We start from the raw sequence: 14,623 nt of genomic DNA, 5'->3' as shown, positions 1-14,623 counted from the left end.
ATAATCCCATTCTTTTTTGTGGCTGCATAGTATTCCATGATGTGTATGTACCATATTTTCTTTATCCAGTTTACTGTTGATGGGCATTTAGGTTGATTCCATGTCTTTGCTATTGGGAATAGTGCTGCAATGAACAGATGCATGCATCTTTATGACAAAATGATTTATATTCCTTTGGGTATGTACCTGGTAATGGGACTGCCGGGTTGAACGGCAGTTCTGTTTTTCAGTCTTTGAGGAATCACCACACTGCTTTCCACAACAGTTGAACTCATTTACACTCCCACCAACAGTGTATAAGCATTCCTTTCATTTCACAACCTCACCATCATCTGTTGTTTTTTTTTTCCCCTTTTTAGTAACAGCCATTCCCAGGGCTAATTTTTCATTTTTCATCTTCAAACTCTGAAGCCTTAAGCCATTGGTTCTTATGGCACAGCTTTCATCCTGGCTGAGAAAGAATGTAATGCCTAAAGAGGAAAGATTTCAGAGGAAGTCAAACACAGCACTGAAAACAATATAATGTGAATAAAGAGCCAATTGTTGACTTCATGAGTTGCTTTTTAAATTAGAATTCTAGAACTAAGAATTAACTATTTCTACAGTAGAACTATTCTTGTTTTCCTTAGAGGTAAAAGGCAACTTACTTTCTCGGAGCTAAATGTGCTGTGTGTCCTCAGCCCTGTCTACATCTGTGACACTAGAAACTCCTCCTGGCCCAGGGAGCTCTCATATTTTCTGTGATCAATTATTAAAACCTTGCAACTTTAGAGGGGGTTGGTGATATAAAATAACATCATTCTGCTATGCCTTAAAATGCCTTCTTACCATGATGAACTAGACCTCACAAAATATTTAATTGTAGTGTATATCTGCCAATTCTGCTGTACTATCTAAACATCCTAAAAAGAGTTGCTCTCCATTTTCATACCTAATTGATTTTTGTTGATCTATCCAATTCCCCATCTTATTTATTTATTTAGACAGTCTCACTCTGTTGCCCAGGCTGGAGTGCAGTGGTATGATCTCAGCTCACTGCAATCTCCACGTACCAGATTGAAAGGATTCTCATGCCTCAGCCTCTGAAGTAGCTAGGATTTCAGGCACGTACCACTGTGCCCAGTGAATTTTTATATTTTTAGTAGACACGGTGTTTCACCGTGTTGGCCAGGCTAGTCAAATGATTTGACCGGGCCTCAAATGATCCTCCTCCTCATCTTCCCAAAGTGCTGGGATTACAGGTGGGATTCCCAGTCTAATTCTCTATCTCTTTTATAAACCATTTCATAAAAGGTCATCTATTTGCCAGCATTCCCCCACCAAAGGATTTTTATCTTGCATTTCTGTAATTCTGTCTTATTTAAAATTAGAATAAAATACAAACAAAAATTACATTCCAAATATGAAGCAGCAGAGGAAGCTATTAAGGTCCAGATGCACTTTTAATCACATGAAATCTAATTTTACTCCCTATATGTGATCTGATCCTGCTGCATTTTCAGTCTGTCATTGTGATAACCCCCTTAATTAGTTTATCAAAATCATATGCACATAGCCAGCCAGTCTTTCAGCTTCCCACAGTTGATTCCAAACTAAATTTATTAATCTCAAAAAACTATCCTTCTCAAAAATATTACATTTTGTATATTCAATATCAGAGTTTTTTCATCCCTGGTCTATTCCTATTTTTTAAAAAGTAATTGATGATGACATCTCTTTACTGATCGTTTGAGATGCTTCCACATCTAACACATACTGAAGTGCATGCTTTTACTTTGTGAATGAAAATGCGAAAATACTTATTGGTAGAATCTGATTTTATAACAGCCAGTCTTTACTGGTGATCCTGTATGAAAATGGCTAATTCACAGTGAATATAGAACTTCCTTTAACTTAGGTCATTTGGGGAGGGGAGGGATATAGTGGCAAAAATAACTGTTTTGAAATAAAAATAGTAGACTAGATCGTTATTTTTTTCTTTTAATTTACATAAACAGATACCATGATGCATTCCTACCTACAACTAATTGCCTTACTTTTTCTTTTGTTCCTCTTTCCTTTACTCTTCTTTCTTTGCTTTTTTCCCCTTCCTCCCTTCCTTCTTGTTTTCCTTTTTTTCTGTGTCTTCTTTCCTGCCTTCCTTCTGTGTTTCATCTGTCATTCTTTTCTTTTTTTTTTAACCATGCCAAACTATGTCTTTGGAATCACATAGATGGAGTAAACACAATTTGTTAAAACTAATCACTGTGGATAGTCTAGTTTAAGAAAGCTAAATTACCAATCATTACCTTATATGTAGTAACAACAAACCAAAGAAGGTATATAAAAATTTGATCTGGATCAGTACTCGAAGAGCCACTTAAACACAATTAAAACTTTGGAGAATAATAATATACATTCATACACTCATATAAATCTGTAAATTTAAATGAAACATAATATGTAAGTAACCAATATATATGTACACAGATGTATATTATCCAATGCTAAATTTTATCACTTACTACAGTATTCTTAATAAATCCATTAATATTATTTAAGTTTGAAGACCAAAATCAATATCACACTGATTTTGTATAGTAATAAGTTGTGATTACTCTGACACTGAATGCTATGTTTTTAAGAAGTCCAATAGAGGAAAATGTATTTAAAAATGTCATTTAACTAATATTTGGGTTAAAATCATTTTTATTAATGGTGAAAGTAAACAGAATGCATACAGTTGCTTTAGTAATATTGGTCTAGATTTCCCAAGATCAATAATGGGTGTGACGAGATGTCAGCAAAAATGGCAAGGTAGGCAGCTTGAAGTGTCCATCTTGCCACAGAAACATTGAAAAAATCAAGGAAAAACAGCACAATCCACTTTGTCAGAACTCTGGAAAGCAGTCAAAGGTTCAGGGAATCAAGCAATCGCTGAGTCAATAAAAGACAACTTAAATATGGCAGGAAAGCTTTGTGGTGTTTTTATTGTCCTTCAACGTCTAGCATTACCCTGACCCCAAGCCAGACATGACAGCACAAGAAACGAAAACTACACAACAATATCCTTTATGAATATAGATGTAACTATCCTATATGCAATACTGGAAAAGGGAATCCAATAGAATATTAAGAAAAATTTACACTGTGACCAAATGGGGTTTATTCTAGAATGAAAGAGTAGTTCAACACAATAAAATCAGTCATTTAAAACACCACATTAACAAAATGAAGGAAAAATCATATTATCTCAGTTGATGCAGAAAAGCATATGATAAAATGCAATACTTGATCAGGGAGAAAAAACAAAACAATAAATTAGAAAAAAGTTGAAAATTTTTCTCAACATAGTAAATGACATATGAAACACCTGCAGCTAACCTAATAATCAATTATAAAAGTTTGAAAGTCTTCCCCCTAAGATAAGCCCCAATACAAGCGTGCCTCCTTCCATTACTGCTGTTTAACGTTGTACTAGAAGTTTTAGCAAGAGCACTTAAGCAAGAAAAAGAAGTAAAAGATATGCAAATTGCAAAGGATAAAGTAAAACGTGTAAGATAACATGATCTTATACATAGAAAACTCCAACAAATCTAGAAAAAGAAATTTACTACAGCTAATATACAACTTCAGCAAAGTTGCAGGAAACAAAAATGAACACACAAAAATTAGTTGTGCTTCTACATATGAGCAACGATCTAAAAAGGAATTTAAGAAAATAAATCCCATTTTAAGTACACCTGAAAGAATAAAATACATAGGAATAAATTCAACCAAGGAGGTTAAAGACTTATCAACTGAAAACTACAATACATTGCTGAAATAAAAAGACACAAATATATGGAAAGATATATGCACAGATAAGAATACGTAACATTAAACTGTTAATACTCTGAAAAGCAATCTAAAGATTCAGTGAAGTCCCTGAAAATTCCAATGGCGTTTTTTTTTTATTTGCAAAAATGATTCTCAAATTCATATGGAATTTCAGGAGGCTTTGAATATCCAAAATGAAATTGAAAAAGAGCAAAGTTGAAGTACTCGCACTTCCTAATTTCAAAACTTACAGCAATCCAAACAGTATAGCACTGGCATAAAGATAAACATTCACACCAAAATAATAGAATTGACACCAAAATAGTTGAGAAATAAACCATACCTATATGGATAATTGATTTTTGATGAGTATGCCAAGACAATCCAGTGGCAGAAAAAAATAGTCTCTTCAAAAAACGTTGCAGTCACAACTGGATATTCACATGGAAAATGATGAATGTGGACCTCTTTCTTACATATACAAAAATTAACTCAAAATAGATTAATGGTATAAATATGACAGGTAAAAGTATAAAAGTATCAGAAATAAACATAGGGGAGAATCTTGGGTTTAACAATGGGTTTTTAGATATGAAACCAGAAGCATAAACGACAAAAAAAAAAAAATAGAATTCGTCAAAATGTAAAACTGCGTGTATCAAAAGAAAGTGAAAATATGACATAAACAATGGGACAAAATGTTTGCATTTCATACATATGAGTAGAGTATCCAGAATATATAAAGAATTCTTACAATTCTCCAACAAAAATACAACTCAATTTAAAATTAGTCAAAGAGTTTGAGTACACATAACTGCCAAGAGGATATACAAATGGCCAATAACACATGAAAACATCTTCAACATTATTAGTCATTGGGAAAATGCAAAGGAAAATCACAATGAGAAACCAAACCCACTGGGATGAGTATAATTCAAAAATAAAAAAACAAAACAAAACAAAAACACAAAATAACAAGTGTTGCCAAGGATGTGGAGAAATAAAAACCCTCACGTATTGCTGGTGGAAAGGTAATGGGTTCCGCCATTATGGAATACAATTTGGCGATTCCTCCACAAGTTACAGAGATAGAATTACCATCTGACTCAGCAACTCTACACCTAGATATATACCCCAAATAACTGAAAACAGATATTCAAATAATACATGTGCATGCATGATTAGAGCAGCACTATTCAAAAGAGCTAGAGGTAGAAACGACTCAATATCCACCAGCAGATGTAGAAATGAACAAATACCAGACAGGCCAAAAAGGAATGAAGTACCCAAAAAGGTGTGAAGTAATGATGTATGCTACAATGTGCATGAACCTTGAAAACATTATGATAAATTTAAAAAGCCAGACATAGGCCGGGCGCGGTAGCTCACGCCTGTAATCCCAGCACTTTGGGAGGCCGAGGCAGGTGGATCACGAGGTCAGGCGATCAAGACCATCCTGGCTAACATGGTGAAACCCCGTCTCTACTAAAAATACAAAAAATTAGCCGGGCGTGGTGGCGGGCGCCTGTAGTCCCAGCTACCTGGGAGGCTGAGGCAGGAGAATGGCGTGAACCCGGGAGGCGGAGCTTGCAGTGAGCCGAGATCGCGCCACTGCACTCCAGCCTGGGCGACAGAGCTAGACTCCGTCTCAAAAAAAAAAAAAAAAAAAAAAAAAAAGCCAGACATAAAAGATTATATATCGCATGATTCCATTATTTATATGAAATATCCCGAAATCCAGAATGACAGAAAGCAGAAGTGCGGTTGCTAGGAGCTTAGGGGAGGGAGGAATGAGGAGTTACTGCATCACGCTTGCTTTGTTTCCTTATAGGGTGATGAAAGTGCTTTGGAATTAAATAGACAGGGCGGTCCCATAACATTGTGAATCTACTAAATACCACTAAATGTTCACTTTAAAATGGTTAATTTTATGTTATGAAATTTCACTTTAATGAAAAAGAGAAGAAAAAAGAATAGTGAATGGTTCAGATCTATTAATCTGAGTTTACACTAATCTTATGATTTTAACTCAAACTTGCATTTTAGTTTTAATTTTAAATAATCTTTGTAACAATAGTGTTTTATGTCCTTTTAAATAGGAAGGTAAATAATTATTTATCTCATTATTTTGTAATAATATAGTGGATTATTAGTAGTATGCTAGTTACATCAAACATTAAAAAATATATAATTTCACAGCTGACATTCGTAAATGTCATAATTTTTGCTACGATATTTTATTAAATATAAGTGATTTAAATTGTCAAATTTTGCATCTTTGTTTTCATTGGATATGGGTTAACATATCACCAGTTTGATACACATGAAAGAGATTTTAAAGAATAATATAAACTTCCAATAACCTTACATTTGCCTTACTGATAGAATAAAAGGTAAGTATAAGAGCTGAAAACAAATCAGGAAACATAATTAAATTCAAATAGTAATAACAGAAGCATCAATACTTAAACTTATGCATTTAACACACAGTTATGAGGATGTGCCAAACACTATATTTAGTAGGGACTGAGATTTAAAATTCATGATTTTAGCAAAACATAGCAGTGAATGGTATAAGAGAATATGAAAGTAAAAGGATGTAAAACTTATCTTATCACTAATTTATTCTTAGTAATAACGTTTCATATATGCAAAACCTTATCCACTTAAGTTTGCTTCAGCAGAGAATCATATAACAGGGAAAAGAATAAATCTATTTTAGAATTAGATTTGTAAAATTCAATTCTGTGTGTGTCTGTGTGTGTGTGCATGCATTTGAGAGTAGGCATGAGCAATCATATTACATTAGGGTAAATGTCATACTACTTTTGCAATTTATTGATTGTTTCAAACCAGTAGGGAACTTTCAGTACATGCTTTCTACATAGCATTAAGAAATGGTACTTTAAAACTATAATTCTTTATCTCTGCTAACTTCAGAAATTACTTGGCAAAAGACCATTGTTCCACTCAGCCCAATAATCCCACCTATACACTTTAAAATGTGCACAAAATCATGGATGTATTTCTATGTTTCATGCAATAACTAAATTATGAATTTACACAGGACCTACATGTAGCTTAGCACTTGCTGCAAGCAGGACATTCTTCAAAATAAATGATTTTCCAATTTAATTACCAAAATATAACACATTTTATATTTTAAAAACTTCAACTTTTCCATATATCAAAACCTCTCCATAATAACATAAATTTTTATTAATAGCTACATTAAAAAATAGAATTTCTAGGGTATTTCAGCTATAGAATCTATGTAAACAGTTAAAGATAAACAAGAAATGATCCAATATAATGTTATCTATAATAATTTCTATTTTATATCAGTAAAAACTGTAATTGTGTATTCTTAAATGAATGATTTTATAAATAATAGTAAGATTTGGAAGAAAAACAACATATCATATGAGGAAAATTTAACAAATTGATAGGTTTGCCTGCTAAATCACTGATGAAATAAACTATTTTTGAAGCCAAAGTTACTAAACAAAATAAACACATTGTAATTCCTTGAATATTGACTACTGTCATTAATGCAAATTCATTAGGAATCAACTTTAATGGCCTTTCAACTTTTAGATGAATTCATCAGTTTCCTAAGACACATCATTACTGCCCGGGCACATTGACTTTCTGAAAGCGATCCATTATGTGATCTGAATGAAGGGATTCAGTTGCCAGAATGATTTCAGTAAACAAGCTTCCAAAACACTTTGCCTGAGACATGGGGCTTTTCTCAAAAGAATATGGACCACTTTTTCCCATAACTTTTCATTTTCAAAAGTATTGTTTGCAATAGAGAATACATAGACTGCTTATCAGTGGAAGAATTGAGCTATTATAAAGAAGACTTTGTGTCATATATTGGATAAAGCAAATCAGCATTTACACTATAGATACTATAGATCATACTATTAATTCTATAGATCATATAAAAATAATGTCTGGAAATTGCAATTCTACATTTTCGTCACAGAAATATCAAGACTTCTCTTGATAAATATTACACTTGAGTGTTTGTTCTCTCCCTGGTTATTATGTCTAATCCTTTTGTAGCGAGCACAAACCCCACTTTTCATTTTCCTTCCTCTCATTTGTCTTACATCTTTTCTCTGCCCTCCTGAAATTTCAAAAATGTGAACAAAGGGAGGAAAGGGAGTGTAAGAGCATAAAAAGGGTTTAGGATCAGGGAGGTATCTATAGTTCTTTTTTGATTTCTCAAGCCCAGGGGAAGATATTTAACTCCAGAATGACGCTTTTCTGTGTGTGAAACTCCCCTCTGTCTGTGCCTCTCAATTATGTCAATATTAGATATCCATTCATCCTGACTTCTAGAGCCTAGCTTCCCTCTCTTCATGTATCTATGAAAACTCATTCACCTTTATTTTTTAATGCGATGACTCATGCACACAAATTATTGCTTATCTTAAACCACAAATCCCTCATTCTTTTAAAATATTTATCCCTTTCATGAATATTTTTGAAGGCCTAGTATGAGAAAAGTGTGCTGGGTTGTGGGGATATATGAATTAGCAAACATAATGCAATCCTTCATCCATCTCCTAGTCACATACAATAGAGATACTAATCAAATGATCTCACAAACAACTAGACAATTGCAAAAACCGCAAGAGCTATATGATCTATTCAGGTAGATCAGGAAAGGCTTTTCTAAGGAAGCAAAATCCTAGTTAATATCAGAAGAATTACTATGACTTAAGAAAACAAATGATACCAAAGAAGAACTGTAGCAGGCTTCATGAGAAGGGCTGCCAGAAGCTGCAACAAAAGCAGATCTCTAACAGGTAAACAAGCAATAGGAGAGCACTGGGCTCAGGTGGATGCCGCACTAGTAAACATGCTGCAGATAGGTACTGGTTAGATGAATATGTTGTCACTTACTATAACTACCAGTTTTGTGTTTCAGAAAAGGTCCTATATATTTATAAAGAGGTTGCTAGATAAAGATGATAGCTCAAACCTCTGACCCATATAATGTTGGGGACTGAGAGATACTAGGGAATCCATGCTGCTTTTTGATTTCCTATCTCTGCCCAGCTGTGATATTGCCTAAATGTGCACATGCATTTAAGTTACTTGTTTGCTTAACTTACAGGAACATGAGCTTGATCATCTCAGAGAAATCTGGTAATAAAATAAATTTATATGTGAAATGATATTTTTTTCCTCCAGAAAGAAAAACCTATGGAAAGATCCTGTGCTGGAAGAAAGCACGAAGTAATTCAAATGACTAAAAGGTGAAAAGGGGTGGAAACATGTAATCAAAGACGAAAAATAACTCTGGTAGTAGAGCAGAAATGAATTGCAAGTGAGTGATTCGATGCAAGGGTGCAGATAAATTATTAATAATTGCCATAGGCAAAGTGCTTGCTACTCAAAGGGCAGTCTGTGGACCAGCAGAGTCAGCATCTGGAAGCCAGAGTAGCAGGCTTCCAGGTGGAAGCCTCGTAGAAGTGCAGAATCTCAGACCTTATCCTAGACCTACAGAAGCAGATCAGGGTTCAGAATGAAGGAGGTTTATATCTTACATCGACAGTAGGAAGTTTTCCATCAACTTCTCGAAAATATTATCTGAGAGGCTATTTCATGACCTGAGGATGATGAAAGTGAACTGTTTATGAGAAATGGTGTCTATTCAGTTCGGGGTCAGAGCTTTGGTGGCCACATCCCCCCATGAGTTTCAGAAAAATACTTCCAGCTACTCTCCAATAAATTAAAGGCAAATAAAATAAGAGACTGGAAAGATAGGGGCACTCTGAGAATTTGCATAAAAATGTAGATCCACAGGATATGTGCAAATGTGGAAAACTGCAATTCCAGTTGAGGGGAAAGACTTTTCTTTGGAGGACAACTATTTCCACATATTTTTTTCCTATTAACCAACCAACAATTATCAGCAGGGAGATGTGCTGTTTTCTTTTGTCACCCTGTACCTAACTCTGTCACATTTTCCTTCTTGGCCCTCCTTCTGTCCATGTAAGCCAGAGACCCCTGGGCTACAGCAGGAGGCAACAAGCCATGACCTATGAACCAAATCTGGCTCTAGACCTGTTTGTGTGCCACCCATGAAATATTCTCTATGGTTTCGAAGGCCTATAATTTTTCAAAAGGATATGTCATAGAGACTTATGTGGCTTACTTAAATAGTTTAATATATTTACCATCTTGATCTTTACAAAAAATGTTTGTCCCTCCCTAGTCTAGAATAACACTCCGCATGTGTTTGTTGATGTACTCATATATAGATTTATCACACATGCACATCAAGTAACTTATATTGCCAGGGAAAATTGGGAAAGACTTTGCAATGATCAACAAAGATTCCTGGAAGTTGTGTCTAACACATTCCTCGGGTAAGATTTCCTGATTCTATAATGTCCTGCAATGTTGACATCATTAAGCTATTTTACACAAAACCCTGTAATTTATAGATGATCCATGGCCATACAACTGATTCTTGTCCATAAACGTGTGGGACAACGTTATCTGGTGACAGTGCAATTTACTTCCCCACCCACATGGAAGAGCCGGTCTTGCATCCATTAAGCACGTTCATTTTGGCATTATTGGGTGCCTAGTTGTATGACACTTAGATTTTCCTTCGAACTGGCTGTAATAACTTGCTGGTTTCTTCATTAACTAATGGGATAAATAGAATTGTTGATATGTGTTCTTTTTATGTTCCTATAAAGTTATGAGCTTACCAACTTTTACTCTTTAAATATGTTAACTTATTTATGTTATGTAGATATGCTATGTTACTAATATTTGTTATAAAACATGGAGATTCAAAAAGCAAGAGCTTTTTGAACACAGTGTGACATGTATACCCCACTTTCGACACCACTATAATTTTTAATACACTTAAATGTTTTAGCTATCTTGATCTTGTGAAAGAAAACAAAGAAAAAATTCTGACAAATAGCTCAAATTATTGAATTCACATTTTCTGAGTGTATGGAATACTTTTTTTTAAAAAAAAACTTTACGTCATATCAGTTAGTCCAATAAGGACAGGTGGATTTTTTAATGTTGTATGGAAATGTACATTCTAATGATCAAGCATCACTAATATAATTTACTATTGTCTGTGAAATCAGACTTTCAAATGAGCTGCATTTCTCTTCCTCAAAGCATACTCTTGGATTTACTTATCTTTTTACAAATCTAGGTCTTAAACATCTTTGCCATCATTTATAATGCAAACTTCATGCTGAGAAGAGCACTCGACACTGCCACCAAAGTTCTGTTTCTGGTGTTGTTTTGTCAATTATGCTGATGCCACGGGACCATGGAACAGTGCCACTATTTCCAAGAGCAATAGCAAATCGAAAAATCTTCATGCAATGGTTGTTCTAGAAAAGCCTATTACATTGGTTTATGCTTTAAATATAGTTACCACCAGAGTAGTAATTTTCCAATCTATCCTTTAAAAGTTCAAGTGTATTATTGCATTTTTTAAGCTGTAAAAGAATGATGTACACATATCCTTAAACCTAGTATATAAAAGCAACTACTCAATGGGGATTTATGTGATGAGATTACTTATGTAAAGAAAATTATTTGTCTTTTGATTAATAGTGCAATTTAAAACTGGAAGTCGTTTTCTTTAAAAATGCATTCCCTATACCATTGAAATAAAAAAAACCAAATGTAAAACCATGTGAAAAGTCCTACCTTTTCGAATCAATAGGGACTTATAAAAATTTTATTGAACAATAAGAATATTAAAACCTAACATATTTTTTACAATTTATGTGGGGTTCTTGATGAGTAGCACGTAGCTTTATGTCTGCCACAAACCTTTGGTAAATGTAATTTAAATGCAAATGTCATGTAGTAAGAGATCTTTCTAAAGAAATCTTATATTTCTTTTAGAGACTAATAATCGTGCAGTGTTTGCACTAGTGTCCCTTACATGCTAACACCTGCTTTCACTGCCTCACTCATGTATGGAATTTCTGTACATATATAGACATGGTACTCATACATGGTGTATATATATATATAAATATATATATATTTATATATTTATATATATATATACACATAGCACCATGGTATTCATCTATGGTAGTTATATACATATAAATTAATTCTTATTGAAATAATGTTAAAACTACAGTATGGTTTTGTGTTATGATAAAATCTACATTATTCCCTAAACCTTGGCATGTTCTGTACACAGCTCTGATTCATTTGACATTTGAGGACACCATAATCTTGACATTTTGAGCTTCTGGGGAAGTTCCTGTTGCACTAAGAATTTTGGCTTGCTACCGTTGCAAAATAAGTGATTATTTTAGTTCCAGCAGATAGTCTGAATTTGTAATGAAGAGGATAAAAATCACCAACACCACCCTCACCATCAAAATGATATATACTTAAAAAATCCTGCAGTCTTCTAAGTGATCAGCATACCCACTGACTTAGACCTTTGAGGATCCTCTCAGTTTCCAAGTTCCGCTTAGTCCCAGCCCAAATAACTACATTGTCAAAGAGACCAGGTCTGGACTCGGTGTGCCCTGATGACAGGTTACGCCAATGCCAGCTCCAAACAGGTCTCAATTCTTCCCGAAAGACATACTTTATGTTATCACATTTTGATACAACTAGAAAGGTGCCAAAATCAAATATAATCAATTGCTTCTTAATCTGTGTCCCCTTCCACTTTATTCTTAGCAATCACTATAATGTTTTATTTATAAAAATTTGTGTGTTTGACTCCCTATATAGACTCTAAGCCCATGCTGGGTGGGGATAATGATTCATTAATTAATATTCTCATTACCTGCATATAGAACAGTGACTGACACAGAGAATAATACGAATAAATGTTTGTCTTGCTTGAATAAATCAAATAAAAAGCATTTCTATAATCAAACCACAGTCCATAATTGAGATAATTCTGCTCTTTTTAGAGTAGAGATCTCCAAAATAAGATGTCTACAGATTTATCAGTGTACATATGTCAGAATCAAATACATTATTATGGATAGTTTATGAATCAATATAATAGAAAATTATGGTCACGGACTATAACATTTAACTTTAGATATTTGCATTGCTAGGTCATGAAACACTAATACAATTTAATCTTGCATTTGCAATAAATCCCTAGATTCATGAAAGAATGATGAAATAATATGGAATTCAATTTTTCTGGCCATTTAGGTTTTAGAGCTTATGTGAGTATGAATGACTTAAATATCTCAAAACTATGAACTTATCAAATTCACCTTTTAAAACTGTTAAAGAAATTGAGTGAGAAATAGAATTGTGCATAAGATGCTATATATAATTGAAAAATAGAAACAAGGTAAATATAATTTACAGCATATTGACACGAACCCACATTAAAACTATAAGACTGCCATTAAAAGCACATTTAAAAATCTGTAAACTATCAAAAAAATGTCCGTCTATAGCATAAACTATATCTACTGGCTTGGGGATAAAACACATCCAAAATTAAATTTCCCAAATTTAAATTCTGAATGTTATCCTGGTTTTAAGATTTATACCACAGGCTGGAAAAAATTATTTGAAAAATTATGCATTTCATTAGCTTAAAAATAATCGTTCTGAAACTGACAAAAAAGAACCAGAAAACAGTGAGTTTCAGCTAAATTTAAATGTTTATGCATATACTTACCATAGCTACCAGCAAATGCTTATTGTATAGTCGCTTGAATTAATGAAAAAATCTTTATTGGAAATAAGATCATTAGCTTAGAAAATACTGAGACAAAGCTTTAATAAGAAACAAAAAACCAGAAAGGTCTATTTCTTACTTCATTTTTCTTCTTCCTTTTGGAAATCTTGAAACTGTCTGAAGATTTGTCATATTTTAACATTTGACACACTTTGTTTCAGATGCATGAACATTATTTTACATCCTAGTGGGCAAAAGAGCAAGGAGTATCAGGTATTAGCTGGCACAAAAGGAAATATCCAAATGTGGAGGCCTGTACAAGTGAAGACAGACTCTGCGTAGGCATCAGAGTGAGATTAGACAGTGAGAATTTGCTCCAAGGAGCACCCATACCTGGTTTTTTTCTTGCAGATCAATTTGTGACATCTTGAAATCAGGACTTTGAGAGTTTGCACTTAATCTATTTTTCTTATCCAAGAGCTCTTCCATTTCTTTCACCTGGATCTTCAGCCTTCTATTTTCTCTCTCCAGTCCCTGCTTTTCTGTTTCAAGTATTTCCCTCTTGTCCCACTCCGAGGTATTTTCAGCTTGCAATCTCTCTAGCTACACACAGAAAACACAAAGAAGCAGCATGCAGCATTTGCAATTGCCAAAAGATAATGCCACCCACAACCAGACTCCCATTAAGAAAGTTCATGGATATGTCCACTGATACAATTTTAAAAAGAAAATTCTATTTGTTTGAAAACATGAGAAAAATACAAAAATCCTAAGATCAGGCCAAACCGTAGATAAATATACTTTTCCTCTTGGTTCATGTAACTATCTCTACAGCCATATGTACCATATTTTTCAAATATATGTGTCAAGTGAAGAACTGCTGCTCTTGGGAACATTAATCTCCACTCTCAACTGATGAACATTCTCAGTGGAGAAGACACAATATCATTTCATGGGCAATTTTGATTGGATATATTTCATTTATTCATTCACTCAATTATCTAGGGAATAGACAGATGCTATATGGATCTGTCTATCTCTATCTCTCTATCTCTCTATCTATGCAACATTTGCAGTTGCCAAAAGGTAATGCAAAAAGTAATTTAATTTTATATTGAAAAAATATATATA

At 33.7% G+C, this 14,623-nt stretch overlaps 1 protein-coding gene across 10 annotated transcripts in view; it reads right to left on the bottom strand.

The window, feature by feature from the left end:
* CCDC102B (coiled-coil domain containing 102B) overlaps positions 1-14,623 on the bottom strand; it is a 368,750-nt gene that overhangs the window by 183,557 nt on the left and 170,570 nt on the right. For all 10 annotated transcript variants that reach the window (XM_055102590.2, XM_055102591.2, XM_008952665.5 and 7 more), the window contains one exon: positions 13,886-14,095. In XM_055102590.2, the coding sequence (XP_054958565.1) occupies positions 13,886-14,095 (210 nt within the window). The remainder of the gene's footprint in view (positions 1-13,885; positions 14,096-14,623) is intronic.

This window comes from Pan paniscus, chromosome 17, assembly GCF_029289425.2.
Source record: "Pan paniscus chromosome 17, NHGRI_mPanPan1-v2.0_pri, whole genome shotgun sequence".
In the NCBI taxonomy this organism is placed as follows: domain Eukaryota; kingdom Metazoa; phylum Chordata; class Mammalia; order Primates; family Hominidae; genus Pan; species Pan paniscus.
This window is presented reverse-complemented; position numbering and strand designations above follow the sequence as displayed.